At 37.4% G+C, this 26752-nt stretch overlaps 2 protein-coding genes across 4 annotated transcripts in view; one reads left to right on the forward strand and one right to left on the reverse strand.

Moving 5' to 3' along the window:
• Positions 1–1616: 1616 nt before the first annotated feature.
• Positions 1617–9908, forward strand: zp3d.2 (zona pellucida glycoprotein 3d tandem duplicate 2). Its single transcript, XM_056475988.1, has 8 exons — positions 1617–2147; positions 4370–4485; positions 4583–4686; positions 6022–6196; positions 8822–8933; positions 9056–9144; positions 9220–9293; positions 9472–9908. Exons 1-8 carry the CDS (start codon positions 1617–1619, stop codon positions 9705–9707), a joined length of 1437 nt encoding a protein of 478 aa, XP_056331963.1. The 3' UTR covers positions 9708–9908.
• Positions 9909–10932: 1024 nt separating this feature from the next.
• fli1rs (Fli-1 proto-oncogene, ETS transcription factor-related sequence) overlaps positions 10933–26752 on the reverse strand; it is a 32497-nt gene continuing 16677 nt past the window's right edge. For 2 of the 3 annotated variants that reach the window (XM_056475475.1, XM_056475477.1), the window contains exons 4-10: positions 17647–17850; positions 17395–17466; positions 15182–15250; positions 14908–14970; positions 14770–14817; positions 12753–12836; positions 10933–12619 (exon numbers count right to left, since the gene is read on the reverse strand). In XM_056475475.1, coding sequence (XP_056331450.1) covers positions 12096–12619; positions 12753–12836; positions 14770–14817; positions 14908–14970; positions 15182–15250; positions 17395–17466; positions 17647–17850 — 1064 coding nt within the window. In that variant the 3' untranslated portion in view covers positions 10933–12095. The remainder of the gene's footprint in view (positions 12620–12752; positions 12837–14769; positions 14818–14907; positions 14971–15181; positions 15251–17394; positions 17467–17646; positions 17851–26752) is intronic. The other variant, XM_056475476.1, reaches the window with a different exon arrangement.

A 26752-nucleotide genomic window follows, 5' to 3' on the forward strand; every position in this document is an offset into this window, starting at 1 on the left:
GTCTCACACTCTTTTTCCCTTTTTCTGAAAGTCTTGATAACACCATTGTGGAGTTTTTCTTTTATTATTTCAGCAAATAGGATTGTAAATAAAATTATTCACTGCGCTGTTTTCCCAACCATGACACCTTCTGCTACTGAGAAACCTGGAAATGTGAAAAGGGTCTATTTATGAGGGATCACCACAGCGGAACGAACCGCCAACTATTCCAGCATATGTTTTATAGTGGATGCCCTTCCAACCACAATCCAGCACTGTGAAACACCCATACACACTCACATTCACACACATACAGTACGACTAATTTAGTTTATTCCCTTCACCTATAGCAGCAGTTCCCAACAGGGGGGTCCGGGCCCACAAGGGGGCCTCAGCTACTCTCTGTTGGGGGTCACGTTATATTTCTAAAACTTTTTTAGCAGTGGACAATTAGGAGAACCATCATGTTAATTCATGTTATCCGCTGGCTGACCTAAAAATGGACATTTGTAATTCGTCCTCCACAAAAAAAAGAAAAGGTCTCACTGATTCACCTTCCGCAGCTAATACCAATGACCCAAGCATAGTGGACCCAGGTGAGGAAGCTCATTTTGGGTCACAGCACTAGCAATACTGGCACCAAGACAGGTACCTGAACACTTTCAGGTACCTTTCATTTTCTCAAAGCAATAAGTCGCTGACCCAGCCACAGTGCATTATCTGTGCCAAAGTTCTTGCTAACGAATGCATGAGACCGTCCAATACAAAATGTGTATCCAATACAATTGGTGATTGCAAAGCCATGCCACCATATCATGCATTCGTGATTGTTGGTGATTTTTTTCCTGTTGGGAAGAGGTAAAATAAGCTATTTTTATCATTGTTCAACAAAAGTGTATCCAATACAAATGGCCTACTGATGTTTTGCTTTTATATTTTACATCAGGCTATTATTTGTGTGTAAAATCTAGATATAACTAACAAAACGTTTTTTTTAACCTTTTTTAAATACCTACTGCAAACTTATATGAGCAATAATGTCATTAAATGTGGAGAGGGGCCTTCAATATTTTCTGGGCGAAAAGAGGGTCTCAGGCAAAAAAAAAAAGGTTGGGAACCACTGATCTATAGTGCATATCTTTGGACTGTGGGGAAAAGTGGAGCACCTGTAGAAAACCCACGCTAACATGGGGAAAACATGCAAATTCTACACAGAAACGCCAACTGGCCCAGCCGGGACTCGAACCTGAGACCTTCTTATGAGGCGACAGTGCTGACCACTGAGCCACCGTGCCGCCTATAAGTTTAAAATTGTACAAAATAATAATAAATTACAAATTGAAACTGTTTTAAAACAGTTATAACACACGGAAAACATTAAACACAAGCAATAAAAATTAACCTCAAAAAGGGCATTTTTGTACGTCCTCACCTATTGCATTAATAAATAATGTAATAGGTAAGGAAGTGTAATAGGTGAGGACGTACAAAAATGCTCTTTTTGAGACCTGTTCAAAAGAACCGATTCGCGGAAATGAATCTCGATTCGGACTCTATTAACGACAGGTGCCTTAATTACCAATCACAGCAATGGAAAATGTATCAAGGTTGCCAACACTGGCTGAGCGAATTCCTTGATGCGATTCAAAGATATGAAGCTTCATTTCCTCTTAATAACATTTTTATTTGTCTCTTTCCCCACATATGTGTACTCATCTCGAGCGACGCTAAACAATCAATCGAGAAATTCAACCTCAGATCTGGACTTCAGATTTGAAGAAGATTCGGAAGGATCTCTCGTCAAGCGTCTCCAAACACCATATTTACAACTACCTATTTTCCTGCATTCCAGAATCCCACTTGTGGACAAAGAGCAGTTTTCTCCGAAGTTTGGATCAGGCTTTGAGCAAGTGCCCGAAGAGTTGAAGAAACTCTTCATCCCGCGCGCCCCCGCGACGGAGCGTGCGAGTTCTCGACGCCGCGGACGAGCACACGGAGTGCATGTCGTGTGTCAGTTGACGAAAATGATTGTTAAAATCAACAAACACGTTTTAGGAGTCGGTGGTGTTCAGTACGAGCTAAAACTGGGAACATGCGACATCAGCAAGACTACAAAGAACCATCATGTGTTTATTTACGACATGGATCAGTGTGCAAGTGAGAGGAAGGTGAGTTTAAACATTTTTCTTTTAATTTAGAGAGTGATGCAGGAATAAAAAAAGTACATGAGCACCATCGTTAACCCTTGTACATTGTTCAAATTTACTACTCTTGTTATGATCGGGATAAAAACATCTACTGAATTAAGCTGCTGTAAAAATGCACCAGATACATAAAAAAAAAAATCCTAAATCTATAACCTCAAATTACATTTAAATAACCTAAAATTACAGGATTTTAACTCTTTAATTGCCAAATTCACAAATGATGTCACCGATTTGGTGGAAAAAAAACACACAAAATGACGGATTTTCAATATAAAACTTATCTATACGTATTATCAATATAATTGTGGTTTGGATTTTTTTCTCCTTTTATCAGTCTTTAACATGTGAATGAATGGTAACAATATTTTCTTTAATGCATTGTTAGATTTTTTTGTTTTGTTTTTTCTCCCTAATTTACTGTTGGTGGCTGTTTTTGCTTCATTGACTTTCATTATAATCACATTTGATGGTGTATAAATACACAGTCTGTTTTTATTTACTCCATGTAGTTCTGAGAGCTGAGATGCATATTTTGATTTTCTCTGACACATCAAGGTAAGTGCGAAAGGTCACTCTCACACTCACAGACACACATACACAGACTTTAATTTGCTGTTATACTCCATATAAAATCCAGAAACTTAGCTTTTTTTGCACAGGCCTATCTAAAGGGTTAATGGTGCCAAAAGATGATCAACAGTAAAGATTACAAATTTTACCTCTTCCCAACAGGGAAACCAACAACAATAAAAATGCATAATTGCATGATGTCATGATTTTGTGATTTAAAAAAATGTGGTTATAAAGGAAGTCAATTGGGCAAAAACACTCACCAACAGTAAACTTGGGAGAAAAAACTAAAAATCAATCAAAACAATGCATCAAAGGGAATGTTGTTTCACATGTCCAAGCCTTTGATAAAAGGTAAAAAAAAAAAAATAAAAAATCCAGTCCACAATTACTTTTTATATTGAAAATACGCCATTTTGTGTTTTTTTTTCCACCAAATCAGTAACATCATTTATTAATTTGGCAATTAAGTTAAAATCCTGTAATTTTCTAAACAATTGAGTAGTTTTGATCAGTACTGAGATTAACCGATTTAAGCAAAAAAAAAAAAATTTAATATATTTATCTAATGCATTTTTACAGCAGTTTAATTCAGTTAATGTTTTTATCCATAACATAACAAAAGTAAATTTAGTGTATCGGTGAGTTAATTAAAAAAAAAAAAATCCAAAGCATTTTTTTCAAAATAAGATTTTTCACTAAAAATCATTCAGCTACTGTAGCTGAAACACAGAAAAATTTATGGCCAAATAAAGACTCAAAATCACCCCAGAGTGGATGAAAACATCCCCAACAGCACATAAGGGTTAATCTGTGGTCATTGTAGAAAGATTGTGGATAATTTGTGGTTACCATGGTTAATAAAGTGTTAGATGACATGCAATTTGTGCTGTAGAAAAAAGAATCTAGTTTTGTGATGTTTTGTTTGCCGTAGACATTGTTTTTCGTCCAATCACTGCCACTGACAACGGGAATAGGCAAATGAGCACGTTAATATGCAAATTCGGACGTTAACCCAAGGTTTATGAATGTAGAGGATAAAAGTCAGCATACCCAAGATGAATGGTCAACCCACGGCATGGCCATTGTGAAGAAAGTATCACTGTTTTAATTGTAAAAAACCTTTTAAATATTGGTTATAGAAAATGTCAAAAATATTACAAAAAATAATCTGAAATTCATTCATTCATTTTCTTTCGGCTTAGTCCATTTATTAATCGGGAGTCGCCACAGTGGAAATAACCGCCAACTTATCCAGCACATGTTTTACACAGTGGATGCTCTTCCAGCTGAAACCCAGTACTAGGAAACACCCATACATTCACACTCATACACTGCGGACGATTTAGTTCATCCAATTCAGTTATACTGCATGTCTTTGGACTGTGGGGGAAACCCACAGCAACATGGGGAGAACATGGAAACTCCACACAGAAGTGCCAACTGACCCAGCCAGGAACCAGCGACCTTCTTCCTGTGAGGTGACAGTGCTAACCCCTGAGCCACTCTGTCGCCCCTAATCTGAAATATAGTAGCAGAAAAATGCTTAGCTGGATTGCCTTTCATATTCAAGTAATACATTTGCTGTGTGCTTTTATATTTTTGTATTGCAGTTAATAAACAATAGAGTAACCTATTCCAACATACTGCACTACTCTCCAGTGATAGACCAGGGCCCAATCCGCCGCTCTGTGCCTTTCTCAATCCCCATTGAGTGTCACTTTAACAGGTAAAACTACTTTAATGCTCATTTAAATATTTAATATAGTCTAGCGATGCATAAAATACATTTCTGTGAGTTTTGCACATCTCTTCTTTGTTTCCAGATATCATTACTCATACAAAATTGGTTATATACCTCAAGTCAGACATCAGCACCACTTCAAGCCCCTGAGAGCAGTGGACAGTGTTGTCCTCACCCCTCGTGATGGTAAATAAGTTTTGACTAATGAGATTAACCTTTGTGTGCTATTGTTTATATTCACTCTAGGGTGATTTCTGAGTCTTAATGTGAACAACTTTTTCTGTGATTCAGCAAATAGAATGATTTTTGGTGACATCATATTTTGACATTTATTTTGGGTAAATGCTTTGAAAGTTGTCGGCGCCAGTGGTGTAGTGGTTAGTGCGTCGACACATGCACTCTGGTGCTCATGGCGAACCCAGTTCGATTCCCGCCTCACGGTCCTATGCCGATCCTTCCCCTTTCTCTGCTCCCCATGCTTTCCTGTCACTACTCTATACTGTCCTGTCCATTAAAGGTGAAAACCCCGAAAAAATAATTATAATAAAAAATGCTTTGAAAATGTTCAAAAACAACAATACACTGGGCAAATTTGTTGTTAGTGGCAGTTTTTGCCCTATTGACTTTCATTAAAAACACATTTTTTTTATTGCAAAGCTATGACACCATATCATGCATTCGTGATTGTTGGTGATTTTTTTTTTCCTGTTGGGAAGAGGTAAAAATAGCTATTTTTAACAGTTGCAGTGCAAAAAAAAAAGCACAGTTTCTGGCTTTCATATAGAGTATAGTGTGTGTGTGTGTGTGTGTGAGAGAGAGAGAGAGAGAGTGAGAGAGAGACCTTTGCACACTTATCTTGACATGTCTGGTAAAATAAATAAGCACCTTAGCTCTCAGAATGTAGTAAACATAGCAAGTGTATATGCACACACGCACTATAATATGCTGTTATTCTGCATAGAACTCCATATAAAAGCCAGAAACATTTTTGCACAGGCCTATCTAAATGGTTAATGGTGCTAACCGATGATCAACAGTAAAAATGATCAATTTTACCTCTTTCCAACAGAGAAAACCACTAACAAATCAAAAAATGTCATTTATAATGGAGCAAAAACAGCCCCGAACAGAACGAAAGGGTAGTCAATTTGAACAGTGCACAAGGATTAATGCTAGGGCTGCACACTATTGAAATCTGGCATTGCGATACTTTCTCAGCGATTATGAATAAAATTTCACCAGATAGCTTGAATTGCTCTATTTGGAAGAAATCCTTAATTTAGATTAATTGGGTTTATTTTGTAAGGGGAAAAAAATAAAATATAGCAAAGAAAAAGAGTCAAACAGTATCCAGATACAGAAATTGAATAATGAAATCTAAAATTTTTCTGTGTAGTTTTCATTGTAATAATAATTCAATAAAATTATTATTCTTTAAAGTTACAAATTTACTGAAACGATATATTGTGCAGCCCTAGTTAATACCCTCAGTCAACAAGACATTACTGTTGTGTCTTTCAGAGCAGTGGAGGAGGTTATCCCCCACACAGGAGTATACCATTGGACACCCCATGTACTTCCAGGCAGACGGACCCCATCTTGCTGAGGATGAGAGGCTGTTTGTGGATTCCTGTCATGTGACTGTCAGCAGTTCTCATGAGTCTATGCCACGATTTACAGTCATTGAAAACCACGGGTAATGCTTTAATTTCTATAAGGACTAATATGTCATATTACAAAATGTTTGTATTTATTAGCAAGTAAAAGGAAGTGTTGGGTGCAGTTGTAAATGAGGTTGTGTTATACTTGTCTTAACCTCAAATAGAGTGATGGAGGGAAAAAAACTCATTGTAATGTACCACAAATGCCATGCTTAAATTACTGCTATTGTAGACAAATCATAGTTTATTTGTGATTACCGTTGTTTAACTACTAAACCATGATTCATTTTGGTAAGAGTTATCAGACATGCTATTTGTTATAGAAATAAATACTACATTTACATTTACATTGTCATTTAGCAGACGCTTTTATCCAAAGCGACTTACAAATGAGGACAAGGAAGCAATTTACACAACTATAAGAGCAGCAGTGAACAAGTGCTATAGACAAGTTTCAGGTGTGTAAAAGTCTAAGAAGCAACGCATTAGTAATTGTTGTTTTTTTTTTTTTTAAAGAGAGAGAGAGAGAGAGAGAGTGCAGTTAGTGGTATAGCCAGAGAGGCAGTTAAGATTAGGAAAGAAAGTGGAGACTAAATAGTTGAGTTTTTAGTCGTTTCTTGAAGACAGCAAGTGACTCTGCTGTTCTGATGTAGTTAGGGAGTTCATTCCACCAACTGGGCAGATTGAATGTGAGAGTTCGGGAAAGTGATTTCTTCCCTTTTTGGGATGGAACAACGAGGCGACGTTCATTCACAGAACGCAAGTTTCTGGAGGGCACATATATCTGCAGAAGTGAGAGCAGATACGAAGGAGCAAAGCCAGAGGTCGCTTTGTAAGCAAACATCAGAGCTTTGAATTTGATGCGGGCAGCAACTGGCAGCCAGTGCAAACGGGTGAGTAGCGGAGTGACGTGCTCTTTTGGGTTCATCAAAGACCACTCGTGCTGCTCCGTTCTTAAGCAGCTGAAGAGGTTTGATAGAATTAGCTGGTAGCCCGGCTAGCAGAGAGTTGCAATAGTCCAGTTTGGAGAGAACAAGAGCTTGAACAATGAGTTGAGCTGTATGTTCAGATAGGAAGGGTCGGACCTTTCTGATGTTATAGAGTGTGAATCTGCAAGATCGAGCGGTTCTAGAAATGTGGTCAGAGAAGTTTAGTTGGTCATCAATCGTTACTCCAAGGATTTTTACCATTTTGGATGCAGTGATGGTTGCTCCATTCATCTGGATTGAAAAGTTATGGTAAAGAGTCGGGTTGGCAGAAACTTCAAGCATTTCCGTTTTCGTGAGTTTAAGCTGGAGATGATGATCTTTCATCCAGTGTGAAATGTCTGACAGGCAGGCTGAAATGCGAGCTGGAACCGAGGGATCATCAGGGTAAAAAGAGAGGTATAGCTGGGTATCATCAGCATAGCAGTGGTAGGAAAATCCATGTTTCTGGATGACTGTTCCTAAAGATGCCGTGTAGATAGAGAAGAGAAGTGGCCCAAGAACAGAGCCCTGAGGTACCCCAGTGTTTAGATGCTGTAGGTTGAGGTAGGTAGGTAGGTTGTATACTAGTATTGTCAAGTACTTGACTAGTATTGTCAAGTTCATTCATTTATTTTCCTTTGGCTTAGTCCATGATTTATCAGTGGTCACCACAGCGGAAAGAACCGTTAACTATTCCAGCATGTGTTTTGCGCAGTGGATGCCCTTCACAGTACTTGGAAAAACTCATACACTCTGTTTCACACACTCACACACACTCATATGCTACGGCCAATTTAGTTCATCCAATTCACCTATAGCGCATGACTTTGGACTCTAGGGGAAACTCAAGCACCCGGAGGAAAACCACGCCAACATATAGGGAGAATATGCAAACTCCAAACAGAAAATTGGTCCATCTGGGACTCAAACCAGTGACCTTGCAGTGAGGCAACAGTGCTAACCACTGAGCCACCGTGCTGCCTTTTGTCAAGTTATTTTTACCTGATTTTACTCTATTGAAAACTACTCAGGTTTACTCAAGCATAAAAATGTTTATGCATTAAACTGCCATAGATGTCTTTTATTGTCAAATCTTGTATAAAAAAGAATAACCTTTTATTTTGTAAATAATATTTCAGAAATAACATTGGACTGAAGCAAAAAAATCCTTTTTCTCTATTTTTTTGTGTTTCTAAATCATAGTTGTATTACATTTCATATATTTTACCCCTTACAAGAAACTACAGCATTTGAACATGTAAAGCATTTTAAGCATCATCTTACTATGATATTATGATAAGCTACAATCTGAAATCCTCCTTGCATCTGCAGCTCACCAATTTGCATATTTTTGCACTAATGTAACTTGAAAGTGTGTGCGTGAGACGACAAATTTTTGAATATGAGCCATGAAATTTTTGATCCTGATCTGACAAATATTCACCTTGATTTAAGACTTTGAATAGGATGTGGACTGCCAATGAAGAATTTAGGCATGTCAGAATTAAATATTTATATAAAAACACTAGTTAAAGCATTAGCAATAGTTGAAGTACACATTCAAACCATACATTTGGTTTCTTTTTAAATAATCAGAAAGTTCGAACTTTTTCTAATAAGAAAAAAGCTTTTTTTTTTTTGATGCTTTATGCTTTGCAGGTGTAAAATTATTACTCCTTTTTTTTATTGCAGATGCATGACTGAAAGCAAGAGCAGCAGGTGGTCCAGGTTTATCCAAAGTGGACAAAGGAATGTTGTACGGTTTTCCTTGGACGCATTTCTGTTTCATGGAATGTTAGGAAAGGTAAAAAGAGTATTATAACTAAAGAGAACATGCACAATTATACCAAGAGCAGGGATCACACTTGAGGAATGAGTGCTGGGTCCATTTTAAATGCTGCATGTTAATGTTTTTTTTATCTTCAGCATCTTTACATGCATTGTGAAATATCTATCGGAAGTTTAAACCCAACAGCAACTGCAAAGTCCTGCACTTTCAATCAGAATACAAAACAGTATGTTGAGTTTTGGCTGTTATGTTTGGCATTTTCAATAGTGAATTACCTCTAATTTGGATCAATTTTTTTTAGATGGGAAGAGTTACACAGTTCAAATAATGTGTGTTTCTGCTGTGACTCTACATGCCAGTCTTATGACCTGTCAGGTGCGAAACTTCAATTTTAATAGTTTTTTTTTTGTTGTTGGACCGTAAAAAAATAGCATTTGATAGAATTGCTTTGAGTAAATATGATAGTGCTTGTTGAAATATTATAAAGTTGTCACATTTTACCTGCTGTCATCTCTAGGTTTAGTCTGCTTCTCTTTTATTAATCCATATACAGTGTCCAGTAAGGTCATCACCAGTGATCCTTGGATCATGGAGTCTGATTTGGGCTTTGTCGAGGAAGAGGAAACCACTCTATTCATGCCAGATGAGGTGGGAACAGGTTATGTTCAGGTTTTAACCTCAGCTGAGACTGATTCACAGCATTTTGTGCCAGCCTCGACTGTGGTGGAAAAAAAACACAAGTTTGTGGAGCCCCGCAGAATATTTGAGGAGGTATTTGGACTGGACTAAACAAAAAAAAAAAGAACCTACTGTAATAAATATGCTTTGATTATAGACATTTCACTGATGCTCATGAAATGCTAATAAATACATGACACACACGTTTGTAATTTGGCTGTTCTTTAGCAGTATATGCATCAGCATATGCTTTAGCATCAGTTTTGTTGGTAACATCATTTGTTGAGACAGGGATTGTGCATTGGGAAGTTGTTTACTCAGGACGGGAAAATTAGGTCATTAAATGTATGTAATAAATGCAAGCGTCCATTAACATTTGGGTTTGTAAAAATTAAAAAAATATGAACGAAATAATGATTCATGCATAATTCATTAAAATATACTTGATATTTCTGTAAAAAAGAAAGCACAAATATATTATAAAATATGCAAAGGAATAAAAATATTGAAAATGTTAATCTTTTGGTGCTTCAGAATGATCCTTTTTATATAGTGTCTTGTAATATGTTGTAAAATGACTAAATATGCTTGTCAGGATGTTTTGTTATACACTCACTGGCCACTTTATAAGGTACACCTGTCCAACTGTCTCGTTGCTCGTTGTGGTGCTAGCTGATAGAAAGGCAACAGTTACTCAAATAACCACTCATTACAACCAAGGTATACAGAAGAGCATCTCTGAATGCACCACACGTCCTTGAGGCAGATGGGCTACAGCAGCAGAAGACCACACCGGGGGCCACTCCTGTCAGCTAACAACACAAAACTGCGGCTACAATTCGCATAGGCTTACCAAAATTGGACAATTGAAGGTTGGAAAACCTTTGCCTGCTTTGTGTCTCGATTTCTGCTGCAACATTCAGATGGTAGGATCAGAATATAGTGTCAACAACATGAAAGCATGGATCCAATCATCTCAGACTGGTTTCTTGAACCTGCCAATGAGTTCACTGTACTCAAATGGCCTCCACTGTCACCAGAACTCAATCCAATAGAGTACAATTGGGATGTGGTGGAATGGGAGATTCGCATCATGGATGTGCAGCCGACAAATCTGCTGCAACTACATGCTGCTATCATGTCAATATGGACCAAAATCTCTGAGAAATATTTCCAGTACCATGTTGAGTCCTTGCTACGAAGGATTAAGGCAGTTCTGAAGGCAAAAGGGGGTCCAGCTTGGTACTAGTAAGGTGTACCTAATAAAGTGGCCAGTGAGCATATAATCTATAGTTACACTAAATGACACAATAATAGCGCAATAATATTCTGTGAATCACTGATGCAACCGTTTATAAGTTTTATTTTGTGATATAATGTTATGCTTACAGTGTAAAAGTGATGTTGTTTCAAAAATCAAACTGTACAAAGACACAAGCATACAAAGGAATGTTACATTTAAAGCATCAGAGTTGAGTATACATGCACGTGATGTCCGAGCGTTCTTATAAAACATGCAAAGCATATTTACAATATAACCTTGAAGGCGTGCAGTTGTGTTTAACATGCTTATATACTGTACAATAATAGTAATGGATAATAATGGTGTTTAGATCTGCTACAGAGGGGTGGTTTCTTGTCATTTGGTGAAGTTCAAGAAATGTTGCGTTTATTTCCCACAAACTAAAAGGAATGGTGAAAATTCTGTCATTTACTCATGCTTTACTTGTTCCAAACCTGTTTGAATTTCTTTACTCTGTTCAAAACAGAAAAATATATTTTATGTAAGTACCATTGATTGTGGTAAAGGACCTCAGCCAAAAGGCAAAGCTCTCTATTTACCAGTCAATCTACGTTCCTACTCCTACGTCCTACTCTTACCTATGGTCATGAGCATTGGGCCATGACCAAAAGAACAAGATCTTGGATACAAGCAGCCGAAATGAGCTTCCTTCACAGGGTGGCAGGGCACACACTTATAGATAGGATCTCTGTCTGTTCAGAGGAGCTCGGAGTAAAGTCGCTGCTTCTCCACTTCGAGGAAAGTCAGCTGATGTGGCATGGGTGTCTGTTTCAGATGCCTCCTGGACGCCTACCTAGGGAGGTGTTCCATGCATTTCCTACTGGGAGGAGGCGTCAGGGGAAGACCCAGGACACGCTGGAGGGACTATTTCTCTCAGCTGACCTGGGAACGCCTCGGGATACACCAGAGGAGCTGGAGGAAGTCTGGGGAGAGGGAAGTTCTCTCCTGAGACTGCTGCCCCTGTGACTCGGCCCCGGAAAAGTGGATGAAAATGAATGAAAGAAAGCTGTAAAACCACTGACATCCATAGTATTTGTTTTTCCTGCTATATTAAAAATATCATCTGTTGTGTATAATAGTCTAAAGAAAGTTTGGAACAAGTCAAGAATGGGGAAATGGAGTACATTTTTGAGTGAACTGTCCTTTTTATGAGGTGTCAACAAAGAAGTCAGTGCTGGCTTTACAATGTGACTGTCTTAATAATAATTGTTCAAGTGAGTGTGAGTGCTGGGATGTCGTGGCATCGGTGAACTGGGATAAACCACACTGGTTGTGGAGTTCCAGTAAGTGGATTGAGGTGTATAGAAATTAGCAGTTGTAACAGACATCGGGGTGGGATGGGGGCTCATGAAGTTCATTTTTGGCTGGTGGCTGTGATAGCTCTGCATGTACGGCCCTTCGCTCTGGTATTTGAACACCGTTCCCTCTGGGGAGTGGTTTTGGTGGCTTTGGGAGATGCCCTGGAAGTCGAATTTGTATGCGTAGCGTTTGCCATGCACTTTGGTCATGATGTTTTTGTCGTAGTAGTAGCGAAGGGCACGGCTGAGCTTGTCGTAGTTCATGTTAGGCTTGCTCTTTCGCTCCCCCCAGCGTTTGGCCACTTCGTCTGGGTCGGTCATCTTGAATTCTCCATTAGTTCCCTCCCAGGTGATGATGGTCGAGTTGTTGTTGTCCGAAAGCAACTCTAGTAAGAACTGCCACAGCTGGATCTGACCAGAACCTGTGTGAAGAATAAATGGAGAGCTTTAGTGGAAGATTGAATGGGTTTTGAAGGCAGGTTGTTGCTTCAAATGTGACCTTTTTAATGTTTGTTGAACACAAAAACAGAATGTGGGTCGGTCAGAAACACCTACCCACAGTCCTGTCAGTGCTGGAAACGGGCAGGTGGTTAGAATTTTGTTTGGTCATTCGGATCTTGGTGTGGATTGGTTTCGCTTCTGTGTGAAGAAGGTCGGGCAGACAATCATACTAATCATGCGTTTTGTAATACCAATCATGCTTCTCAATGAAATCAAATTAAATTGTAGAAACCCTGATATATAGCTTTTTACAGAATGTTTTGATGATTATAATGTTAACTGGAATGCATGTTTTTGTAGCAGTACTTTCACTTTTGGTCCGTTTATGTACAGTGGTCAACATTTAAAGTGGTTCAAAATAGAGATGTATAGATCCGATCATGTGATCAGAAACCGGGCCGTTCGCGCAGTTTCAGACTTGATTGGAATCGGATGTTACCTCCCGATCAGGACTCAAATGTGTGTGTGTATTTTAACACATCTATAGTTATGCGTTGGCACAGAGTTAGACCTCTTTCTTGACTTCACACAGCAACATGTGTGGTATGACTATTGGTTAAATGGTGGCAAAGTAGAACACGGAAGCAGCTTGAAGCAGAAAGAGCGAGTACGTCTGCGGTCTGGAGGTATTATAAAGTTGATGACCACAACATTGCCATAGCAAACTATGAGATATGTAAACTTGGGATTGCCTGCTGGGTATTTTAAGTTAAGGTGCTACTTGTTTTTATATTACATTTTTTTTTTATATTTAATGTTTATGTTATTTATTACTTGTTTGTTTAAGCTACCTCACAGAAGTGCTCTGTTTTTTAACAGAGATGTTGAATGTTTAAATAAGGTGAATTAAAAAAATAAGGAACATCCTGGATCTGCTGCTTCTTTTTTCTTTATTATTTTTTTATGTATTATAGAAGGATCGGGTTTTGGTATCGGTAGATACTCAATCAAGTGACTCGGACTTGGACTCGAGGGCCAAAAAGTCTGATCGGGATGTCCCTAAAATAAACCTTTGCTTTATTTTACTTAAATTAGTTAAGTTTGTATCTGAATAATAGTCTTAAGTTTTTACATTTAATAAGAATGTTAATATAATATTTAATTTATCAGGGTTATATTATCAGTGATTTAACTAATTAATGGTTATGAAAAGGTATAATTTTGTCAATTCAAAGATTACACACATTAAAAAGGCCACATTTGTTAATTTGATGCTGATGAATCTGGGTCAAAGATGAAAACTGCATTCAAAACGGTGAAAGTGTAACTGTGTAAAGCCGCGATCATACTGCAATTTTCACCCCATAGACTTCTATTCATACATGCAGCAGACTGGAAACGCTAGCTCGTGCGACAAGTTTTGCAGTTTGCTGTAATGAAAAGTTTAAGCTTGGTGAACACTGACCTGCGAAATCGCATCACGTGACTGTGTGAGACCACTCGAAGATCAAAACATGACCTCTCTGGACAGTAGTTTAAAATATGGACCAATCGCTCACTTTTGTCTAATTATCTTGTTCCCTTTTCGCAGAGAATTTTGCATGCTCAAACTCTAGTGTGACCGCGGCATAAGTAATTGTTTAAGTTTCTCCATACATTAGAATGTCTTTATTTTTTCTTAGGCAAATTATTATGACTGGCATTCATTTGGCAATGCTTTATTGAATATACCCACTTAAAAGTCATTCAGTATTGCAATACATTATGAATTAATAAACTGATTTAGAAAGATGACATGTAAAAAGACCCTAAATACACATTTTCATTTAAAATCTTTATACTATATCATTAAAAACACTGTCAGCATATAATTAAATTTAATAAGTTATTTATTTATATAATTAAATAACTACATGTCAGAATATGTATGATGTCACACCAAATTACAAGGGAACATTATTTTTCCCTGCATTTTAGTTTCACAAATAATAATTCCTAAATAAGATACTTGCTTTAAATATGCTTTAAATTCTCTGTATATAAAGTCACTTTTGTCAATTTAATTTGACGCAAACACTAAAATGGCTCAACTCATCTTTGACCCGTATGCTATTTAATGATTATTTCTCACCTGGGTTTGCAAGACGACTGCTGATGGAACATAATGTTTGGTAGGAATCTGTTCGATGGAAAAGCACAAGACTGATTAGATACACTGAGGTGTAGCGTAACAAAAACTAATAATGAGTACCGAGTTAAACTCATTGACCTTGTGCAAGTCTTGAAGAGGGCTCTGTAATTCTGGTATTGTGCTGATGTTCAATTGGAGAACCTGTGATTTCAAGGCAAGGCGAGTTTATTTATATAGCTCATTTCATAAACAATGGTAGTTCAAAGTGCTTTAAATAAACAAGAATAAGAAATGATAATAAAACTGATTCAAATTGATTAAAAAGGTGAGCTTTTTTATTTTTTATATTATTAATAAGTGTTATTGATCATGTAACAATTTATTTATTTATTTTAACGCACGCCAACTCTACCTTTAGGGACAGCTGGCAATCCACTTGAAGACCAACTGTTTCTCCTGCCGATCTCCTCAAAGTTGTTTTCTGCAAGGAGCAATTAACAGAAGGGAGATTTTACAGGAAAGGATGGCTTTAAAGAGTAAGGAGAAGGGCAGCCGCTGAAGGAAGGAAACCCTGCATTAAAGATCCCCGAAGAACAAACGCAGGGCAGAACAAAGGTAGAAGCAAAGCGGTAAGAAGGCCTGAAGATGGCACACAATTCCTCAGGGTGATTGTCCTTTTGTTCTGACTGCTTCTCTTTGCCACAGAATAGTCAATTGTGTCTTAAACTGAGCTCTACTTCCTGTCCTGGTGCAGCTGTTTCCTGTCCAAAAGCATAGCAATTCAAATACCTTCCGACGCTTGGGGTGAAATTCATTGAAGAAACAATCCACAGTCCCTGAAGCACCTGAGTGCTGTATAATATGTTGAACATTAACCACCTAGTCTATATTATTTGAAAAGATAATTGACACAATAATCAAGTCAATATTTACTGTTGCTGATTTTATTCCAAACCCTTTTTTCATTTTAAAAATGCTAAAAGAGAATATAATAAAGTATTGCTCATGTTTGTTCAGATAATCTAATCTGTATTATTCAGATAATTAGCAGTATTATTACATGAGGAAACAGTATCAAACAATGGTGCCGTACAATTGTTTTTCAGGCTTTGGTGAAAAGCAAACCAATATTTTATGTATTTTCACAGTTATAATAAACTATCCTGACCTTGATCGTTTGTGTTTGCTCACATCTGAACATTCACAATTCACCATAACATGACGAAAGCACACAAGTGCACCATTATAATTTAATGAAAGTTTCAACACACTGCCTTGAAGTCTTTCAAAATAAAACCATGTAGATTTTTCACTAATTTGAATCTCTCCAGACAAACTCACACTTACAGGTGTTTACAGTCAAAACACAATAGATGCAGTTGAAGTCAGAATTATTAAACCCCCTGAATTATTAACCTCGTTCATTTTTTCCCCCATTTTCTGTTTAATGGAGAGATTTTTTTCAGCACATTTCTAAACATAATAGTTTTAATAACTCATTTCTAATAACTGATTTCTTTTATCTTTGCCATGATGACAGTAAATAATATTTGACTAGATATTTTTCAAGACACTTCTATATGACTTAAAGTCACATTTAAAGGCTTAACTAGGTTAATTAGGTTAACTTGACAGGTTAGGGTAACTAGGCAAGTTATTGTATAATGATGGTTTGTTCTGTAGACTATTAAAAAAATATAGTTTAAAGGGGCTAATAAATTTAACCTTAAAATGGTTCATAAAAAATTAAAAGCTGCTTTTATTCTAAATGAAATAAAACAATATAAATATTATCAGACATACTGTGAAAATTTCCTCGCTCTGTTAAACATCACATGGGAAAAATCTTTAAAAAAAACATTTCAAAGGGGGTTTAATAATTCTGACTTATATAATAAACTCAGAAAAAATATTTTATGGGTTGTATTTTATACTTTTTGTACTTTATTATCCCTTTAACATCCCCACCAAGAAAAAAAAAAACAATGTATAGCATTTCTGAACTCCTAATGTCGCTTGTATTATGCATTAAGGAGCTCGGTAGAAACTAAAATGACTTTTTAGTCGGTTTAATTCAAACTAAAATGACTTGTATTAAAGACAGAAACCATTATGATTTAATGTATATTTGGAAAATACTGCATTAAAGGGATAGTTCACACAAAAATTGTTATTCTGCCTTGTTCAAAATAAGATATTTTTAAAAATGTTGGTTGCTGGAACCCATTGACGTGCATAGTGATTGTTTTTACTACAATGGAAGTCAATGGGTTCAAGCAACCAGCATTATTCAAAATATCTTCCATTGTGTTTAACAGAAGAAAGATACTCTCAAAGGTTTAAAACCACACGAGAGAAAGTAAATAATGGGGTAATTTTCATTTTTGGGTGAACTATCTTTTTAATATCAATTTATAATTCGAATACAGCAATTATTTTCCTTTGTAATGCAGTACATTGTACTAAATAAGCTTTGTTTACTACATACAATGCATTAATATGCTGTATTCATACAGAAGCTTCAAATTTCATGTTCAAATACAGACAGATGCAGTCAGAAAATTGTAGGAAACAATATTTATTTTTTAATCTTTCACATTCAATAACAATAGAGGTTTGACTTACCGGCTTTCACCTGTATTCGAGGTTGTGGTTGTGTATTAGTTGGATTTGTTGAGTAGGAGAAAGTGGGACTACCTGAATAAACAATAGTAAAAAACAAGCTGTCTTAATCTACTACATTTATAAATAGACCAGCATTTTCCACAGCAGACTAACTATGCATTTAAAAATCAGACTGATTATAGTTTCTCCTGATGTTTTCTTGATTAAATGAACATTTTGTAATGGCTTATTCATATGGGATGAGGGTCTTACTCTCCCGTAGGTAGCTGAGATGGGAGAGCAGGATGTCTGTGTTGTATGGGGAGGTGATGCGCAGCATGTCCTCTTTGCTCAATTTGCAGAGCGCTTTTCCATCTAGGGTCTGGAAGAGGGACACGTCCACATCGGACAGGCTGTATTCCTTTATGGCCCAGTCCACCCACTGCCGCACGTGGTCTTGCGTCCAAACCTCTGGGTCTAAAATGGGACAGAAGCCAGAGTAGAATGAGGAACCAGTGCTTCTGAAGTGACGGGACTCATTAGAGTTCAAGCAGGAGGTAAAGGATACGTCAGTGCACACTTTACTCTTCTACTAGCCATGTTTTTTTTCACTTTACTATTTACTTTACCTTTACTTTACCTTTACTCCACTCTTTACTTTTTTACTTTGCTTTTCTTTTCTTTTTCTCTTACTTTTACTATACTTTTTTCTTCACCTTTTACTTTTTGTTTTACTTTTTACTTTACTTTTACTTTTTACTTTACTATTAACTTTACTTTGGTTTTTACTTTACTTTTTACTTTACTTTGTACTTTTTTATTTAACTTTTTACTTTACTTACTTTAGTTTTTACTTTACATTACTTTATTTAACTTTTTAAAAGCTACTACTACTTTTTACTTTATTTTACTTTGTACTTTACTTTTTTACTTTTTCTTTTTACTTTACATTACTTTATTTTACTTTTTACTTTTCTTTTTACTTTTTACTTTACATTATTTTACTTTTTATTTTACTTTTTACTTTTCTTTTTACTTTACATTACTTTATTTTACTTTTTACTTTACTTTTTACTTTACTTTTAACTTTTCTTTTTTACTTTACATTACTTTATTTTACTTTTTACTTTTCTTTTTACTTTACATTACTTTATTTTACTTTTTACTTTACTTTTAACTTTACATTACTTTATTTTACTTTTTACTTTACTTTTTAAAAGCTACTACTTCTTTTTACTTTAGGGTTTTCTACTATATTAGCTAAAGTGTTGTGGTTTGGCTGGTTAGCATGTTAGCTCTTGTTGGTTGGTTTCACAACATCATCTGTCAGACTTTGTCAGAACTTTTGCTTTATTTTTTCCCTTCTATATTTTTTGAGTTAATGGTTGGCTATTAAGTAAAACAGTGGTTCGTATTATTTTTCATTATTATACATTTTATAGTACTTTCTTGGTTTATTATTAATAATAAAATTAAATAAATAAATAATCTTGGATAAGTATTATATAATATTATATAAATGGTATAGAATATATAATATATAAATATTAAATAAAATTAATAATTAAAAAATATTTTAGAGTTTTTGAGTTTGTTTTTTAAAGGCTTTTAGGATTGAGAAGCTGATCAAACTTTTCCTTTTTATATTATTATAATGTTTCTTGATTTGTTTTTTTAATTTAAGGGGTCCTACATTGCAAACATATTTGTTTTCTATGTTTGTGTTGTTGTAACATAATAATAATAATAATAGTAATAATAATAATAATAATTATTATTATTATTATTATCATCACTGTTATCATTATTATTATTATTATTATTATTATTATTATTATTATCATCATCACTGTTATCATTATTATTATTATTATTATTATCATTATTATTATTATTAGTAGTAGTATTATTATTATTATCATCATCACTGTTATTGTCATGGATTGGTCAGGCTCTCACGACCCCCACTCACGAAGATCACCATCACCTGACTTCTAATGAGCACACAGCTGCATCACATTCACGAGCACCAGATAAAAGCACAGCACTCCAGTCGCTCATTGTCCGGGCTCGTCTCGACGAAAGCGGACAACTGAGCGACCACTCAGCGTAGTCATCCTCAGCTAAAACAAACGATTTACTTACCTGTTCTCTTTGTATTCCTCCTAGTCTTCCTGGTCCTCCCGAATCGTCCTGTCTTCCAGTCCTTCCAAGTCTGTGTCATCCTCTGTCAGCTGTATCTGGTGTGTGCTGTCCATCCTCGTGTATTCCTGTTACCCAGCCACGGAGGAAAAGACCCCAACATCATTCCTGGTCCTCCTGGCTATCCTTCATGTGCTCCTTGTTGTCATTTAATAAACACCCTAACGTTTCCTTACCTCTGTCTCCTGTCCGCTTCATAACAGAAGCCCGGACCTTTAACGACGACAACATGAGCACCCCCGATCACCTTCAAGAGCTGGTGGACCAGTTGAAGCGGATTCTACAGCCACCAGCTCCACTTTCCAACGCACCACCAGCACCGAGCACTTCCGCCTCCACAGTTTCTTCTTCGGCCCTTCCTTCCAGTCCCATGGCCCGACCAGCGCCCTACTCAGGCGGAGCGGGGGAGTGCAATGGTTTTCTGTTACAATGTTCCCTCATATTCGAAATGCAACCTTCTCTATATCCCACAGATAAGTCGAAGATCGCCTACATCGTATCTCTACTCTCTGGACCTGCACTTAAATGGGCTGAGACGATCTGGAACCAAGCCGGGCCGGTCATGAATTCCATCACTACCTTCACGGAGTATTTCAAAGAGGTGTTTGGACGTTCTGATGGGGAAGTAGCCGCTGGAGAGCAGCTGTATCATCTAAAGCAAGGTACTCTATCTACACAGGAATATGCTCTCCGGTTTCGCACTCTAGCAGCTGCAAGTGGATGGAATGAGAGATCGTTGTTGACCACGTACCGGCTCGGCTTGGAACCCACTCTCCGAATCCAACTGGCCACATTAGATGATACAATGGGTCTGGAGAGATTCATCCAACATTCTCTCCGATGTTCCGATCGTCTCCGTTCCTATCAACAGGACACCATCACCCCCTCGTCTGCACTCCTCCAATCGCCTGAGTCAACAGCCTCTCCAGAACCAGAACCCATGATAATAGAGTCTGGAAGACTGACATCAGCGGAACGACAGAGGAGGCTGACCCGGGGTCTGTGTCTATACTGCGGTGTCAGAGGACACACCCGTATGGAGTGTCCCCTTCGTCCCATTCGGACCTCAGTGAGTGTATTCAGTACGAATATTGAACAATGTAAACCACTTACTACCACCGTACAAATAACTACTGCCTCTATTTCTCTCCTTGTCACAGCCCTCATCGACTCCGGGTCAGCAGGGAACTTCATCTCCCAATCCCTCTGTCGTCAACTCCACCTCCGTACTGAGGCGTCCTCGCATATATACCAGATACAACCGATAACCCAGTGCACTCGATCTTCGACCCGTATCCATCGACAATGCGAAGACATCCTTCTTCAAGTGGGGTTGTTACATCAAGAGAGGATTCAATTTCTGGTTCTGGAGGGTGCAAATATGGACATCATTCTAGGGCGCCCGTGGCTGGTGAAGCACGATCCCATCATCTCTTGGGGCACAGGAGAGATAAAGAAATGGGGATCTGGATGTACACCTGCCTGTTTTCCAAATCTCCCTCTTCAAGGTCGGAACCCCATTTCTTTGTTTGCAACATCGGTCGAGAGCCCTCCTGAGAAGCAGTCTATCCACATTCCTAAGGAGTACAGCTCCTTTCATGATGTCTTCTGCCCCAAGAGAGCTTCCCAGCTACCGCCGCATCGGCCATGGGACTGCGCGATCGACCTAGTTCCAGATGCCCAGTTGCCAAGAGGTAGGATCTACCCGCTCTCGCTTCCAGAGAATCAGGCAATGGAAGATTACATAAGGGAAGCTCTGAGTCAGGGGTACATACGTCACTCAAAATCACCAGCCGCCTCAAGCTTCTTCTTTGTGGCCAAGAAGGACGGAGGGCTGCGTCCATGCATCGACTACAGGGTCCTAAATAACGGTACAGTAAAATACCGATATCCCCTTCCTCTGGTACCAGCCGCTTTGGAACAGCTCCGAGAAGCTAAAGTCTTCACTAAATTGGACCTCCGCAGCGCGTATAATCTGATAAGAATACGTGAGGGGGACCAATGGAAGACAGCATTCGTGACCCCTACTGGCCACTATGAATATGAGGTCATGCCTTACGGTCTGGTCAACGCCCCCTCCGTATTCCAAAACTTCATTCATGAAGTCCTCCGGGAGTTTCTTCACCACTGTGTAATAGTGTACATAGATGACATCCTCATTTACTCCCGGAGTGAGGCCGAACATCGCCAACACGTTGCGGAGGTCCTACACACATTGAGAGAACATCACCTCTACCTCAAAGCGGAGAAATGCTCATTCCACCAGAAGTCGATTCATTTCTTGGGATACATCATTGACCAAACCGGTATACGTATGGATGGGAAGAAAATTGAGGCTGTTCTATCCTGGTCAGAACCCACTTCCATTAAGGAGCTCCAGAGGTTTCTTGGGTTTGCTAACTTTTATAGACGGTTTATCAAGGACTACAGCAGGATTACATCACCTCTCACTAATCTCCTCAAGGGTAAACCCAAAGGACTGGAGTGGACCAAAGAAGCAGCCGCAGCCTTCCGCCTTCTTAAGAAGGAGTTCACAAGGGCCCCACTCCTGACTCATCCTGACCCAAATCTTCCTTTCGTGGTGGAAGTGGACGCATCCACCACCGGCGTCGGGGCAGTATTATCTCAACATCATGATACACCGCCCCGACTGCATCCCTGTGCCTATTTCTCTCGGAAGTTGAGCCCGGCGGAGCAGAATTACAGCATAGGAGACAGGGAGCTTCTAGCAATCAAGCTAGCCTTGGAGGAGTGGCGTCACTGGTTGGAGGGAGCCAAACATCCGTTCCAGGTGATCACAGATCACAAAAACCTCCAATACATCAAAGAGGCCAAGAGACTATGTCCACGTCAAGCCAGATGGTCACTTTTCTTCTCACGTTTTGATTTCTCCATTTCCTATCGTCCAGGACCCAAGAATCTAAGAGCAGACGCTCTCTCTCGTTTACACGAGCATCACGATCATGAAGAACTCCCAACGAAGATTCTTCCCGAACACATCTCCATTTGTCCGATCACCTGGAACGCTCCTCCAGTCGTTGCCACTCCGGAAGCCCCTGCTCCGCCGGGATGCCCTCCTCATCGGCAGTTCATACCACCTGAACACCGGGTAGATCTGATCCACTCCTTACATACCTCGCTAGGCACTGGACATCCAGGGATCAACAATACTCTCTCGCTAGTATCCCAACGATTCTGGTGGCCAAACATGGCAAGGGATGTGAGGCAATATGTTCAGGGCTGTAAGGACTGTGCCCAATCCAAGAGCCCACGTCATCTACCCGCTGGAAAGCTCCATCCCTTGCCGATTCCGAACCGTCCCTGGTCACACCTAGGAGTGGACTTTATCACTGACCTCCCTTCGTCAGAAGGTAATACCTGTATTCTAGTCATAGTAGATAGATTCTCAAAGTTTGTCAAACTAATCCCTCTGAAAGGTCTTCCCACAGCCTTTGAAACTGCCGACAATATCTTTAATCAAGTCTTCAGGTCATTTGGTATTCCAGAAGATATTGTGTCGGACAGAGGTCCACAGTTCATCTCACGTCTATGGAAAGCCTTCTTCAAGCTCCTAGGTGTGGCCGTCAGCCTCTCTTCTGGATATCATCCCCAAACCAACGGGCAGACAGAGAGGAAGATTCAGGAGGTGGGACGGTTCCTGAGGACCTTCTGCAGTGGTCACCAGAACTCCTGGAGCCAGTATTTGGGCTGGGCAGAATATGCCCAAAATTCACTGCGGCAACCCTCCACCGGACTCACGCCATTCCAGTGCGTCCTGGGCTTCCAACCACCGCTCTTTCCCTGGGATGGCGAACCATCTGATGTCCCCGCAGTGGATCACTGGTTCCGGGAGAGCGAGAGAGTCTGGGACGAGGCTCATCAACATCTGCAGAGGGCAGTCCGTCGAAGCAAGGTAACCGCCGATAGGAGAAGGTCTGAAGAACCCAGATACACACCCGGACAAAAGGTGTGGCTATCCACCCGGGACATACGCATGCGACTGCCCTCTCGCAAGTTAAGTCCCCGATTTGTTGGTCCCTTCACCATCGTGGAACAGGTTAACCCCGTCACCTACAAACTACAATTACCCTCTCACTACCGTATTCACCCTACATTCCACGTATCACTCCTGAAACCCTATCACGATCCTGTTCTTCCCTCCACAGAGCCTGACCACGAAGAGGAACCCCCTCCTCCACTGCTCCTAGAAGAAGGAGCCGTCTACGCAGTGAAGGAGATCTTGCGTTCCCGACGTCGTGGTGGCCAGTTGGAGTACCTGGTGGACTGGGAAGGGTACGGCCCCGAAGAAAGGACATGGGTTCCCAGAGCTGATATTCTCGATCCTAGTCTCATGGTGGAGTTTCATGAGAGCCACCCTGAGTTCCCAGCGCCTAGAGGCAGAGGGAGACCACCACGGCGTCGGAGGTGTCGGCCCTCAGGAGCGGGCCCTGGGGAGGGGGGTACTGTCATGGATTGGTCAGGCTCTCACGACCCCCACTCACGAAGATCACCATCACCTGACTTCTAATGAGCACACAGCTGCATCACATTCACGAGCACCAGATAAAAGCACAGCACTCCAGTCGCTCATTGTCCGGGCTCGTCTCGACGAAAGCGGACAACTGAGCGACCACTCAGCGTAGTCATCCTCAGCTAAAACAAACGATTTACTTACCTGTTCTCTTTGTATTCCTCCTAGTCTTCCTGGTCCTCCCGAATCGTCCTGTCTTCCAGTCCTTCCAAGTCTGTGTCATCCTCTGTCAGCTGTATCTGGTGTGTGCTGTCCATCCTCGTGTATTCCTGTTACCCAGCCACGGAGGAAAAGACCCCAACATCATTCCTGGTCCTCCTGGCTATCCTTCATGTGCTCCTTGTTGTCATTTAATAAACACCCTAACGTTTCCTTACCTCTGTCTCCTGTCCGCTTCATAACAGTTATCATTATTATTATTATTAGTATTATTATTATTATTATTATTATTATTATTATTATTATTATCATCACTGTTATCATTATTATTATTATTATTATCATTATTATTATTATTATTAGTAGTAGTAGTATTATTATTATCATCATCACTGTTATCATTATTATTAGTATTATTATTATTATTATCATCACTGTTATCATTATTATTATTATTATCATTATTATTATTATTATTATTATTATTATTATTATTATTATTATTATTATTATTATTATTATTATCATCATCATCATCACTGTTATCATTATTATTATTATTATTATTATTATTATTATTATTATTATTATTATTATTATTAGTATTATTATTATTATTATCATCACTGTTATTATTATTATTATCATTATTATTATTAGTAGTATTATTATTATTATTATTATTATTATCATTATTATTATTATTAGTATTATTATTATTATTATTATTATCATCATCACTGTTATCATTATTATTATTATTATTATTATTATTATTATTATTATTATTATCATCATCATCACTGTTATCATCATTATTATTATTATTATTATTATTATTATTATTATCACTGTTATCATTATTATCATTAGTAGTAGTAGAGGTAGTAGTAAATTTTACAAATATTGTTTTAATAAAGATAAATTCGTATTTCATATAATTATTATTGATTTATTGTGTATTATGCGGGCTCATAAAAAAAAAACATGTTAGCTCCTGCTGGCAGTTTTCACAACATTATTTGGTTTTATTTGCTTTATTTTTTACGTTTTATTATTTCTTTTCTCCCTTTTATATAGATTTAGCTAATTGTTGGGGGCTATTGTATAAAACATTGACTCGTATATCTTTTCCCCAATATTATACATTTTAAATTCTTTTTTTAATTTATTATGAAATATTTATTAAAAAAATACTTTTGAGTTTTTGGGGTTTTATTTTAAGATTGAGAAACTGATACAAACTACCTCCCTTTTAAATATTATAATACATTTCATATTAAGGGATCTCACATTTTAAACGCATTTATAAGATTTTTGATGTAGTTGTTGTTGTTTTGTGTAATAACATTTTTATTAATACTATTAATATTATTGCTGTTATTATTAATATTAGTAGTAGCAGAGGTAGTGTTGTTATTATTAGTAGCAGTAGTAGTAACTTTCATAGATAATTCATATTTCATAGAATTATTAATGATTTATTGCATATTCTAATGGGTCCTATTCAAACGTATTTATAATGTTTTTAAGTTTATTATTCTTAGTAGTAGTAGTAATATAAGTAGTATTAACTTTTAAAAATATTTTTAATATAGATGGATTCTTATTTCATATAATTATTGATTTATTATGAATTATAAGGGCTCATAAAAATTTGACTCCTATTTGTTTTCCTGTTGTTGTTATTAACTTTAAAAATAAAATTATTATTAAAAAAATAGATTCATATTTCATTTAATTATTATTGATTCATTGTTTATTTTAAGGGCTCTTAAATAAGAAATCTTTTATTAATGTTTCTCATAGTATTGTTGTTACTATTATTATTATTATTATTATTATTATTATTATTATTAATATTACAAATAATTTTAGTCATAAAGTCAGATATTTTATATACTTATTGATTCAAGGGCTCTTAAATATTAGAAATGCTTTATAATAATTTTCATGTTGTTGTTGTTGTTGTTGTTGTTGTTGTTTGTAGCTTTCAAAAATTATTTTATTTATTAAAGAAATAGATTCATATTTCATGTAATTATTATTGATTCATTATCGTTTTTTTAAAGGCTCTTAAATTATAAATCAATTGTTATTGTTTCTCTTGTTGTTACTACAACTACTATTATTATTATTATTATTATTATTATTATTACTATTATTATTATTATTATTGTTATTATTATTATTATTATTAACAACTTAATAATAGAAAATTATTAAAAAATATTTTATTAATAAAGTCAGATAGATTCTTATTTTATATAATTATTATTGATTTAAGGGCTTTTAAATATTAGAAATGCAATTAGAATAGTTTCCATGTTGTTGTTGCTGTTGCTGTTGCTGTTGTTGTTGTTGTTGTTGTTGTTGTTGTTGTTGTTGTTATTTATTTATTTATTTATTTACTTGTTTATTTTATTTTTTTAATAATTGTATTAACAAAGTGAGAAAAAGTTTAATATTTTCTTTATTTTGATGTCA

The sequence above is a fragment of the Danio aesculapii genome, chromosome 16 (assembly GCF_903798145.1).
Source record: "Danio aesculapii chromosome 16, fDanAes4.1, whole genome shotgun sequence".
Lineage (NCBI taxonomy): Eukaryota > Metazoa > Chordata > Actinopteri > Cypriniformes > Danionidae > Danio > Danio aesculapii.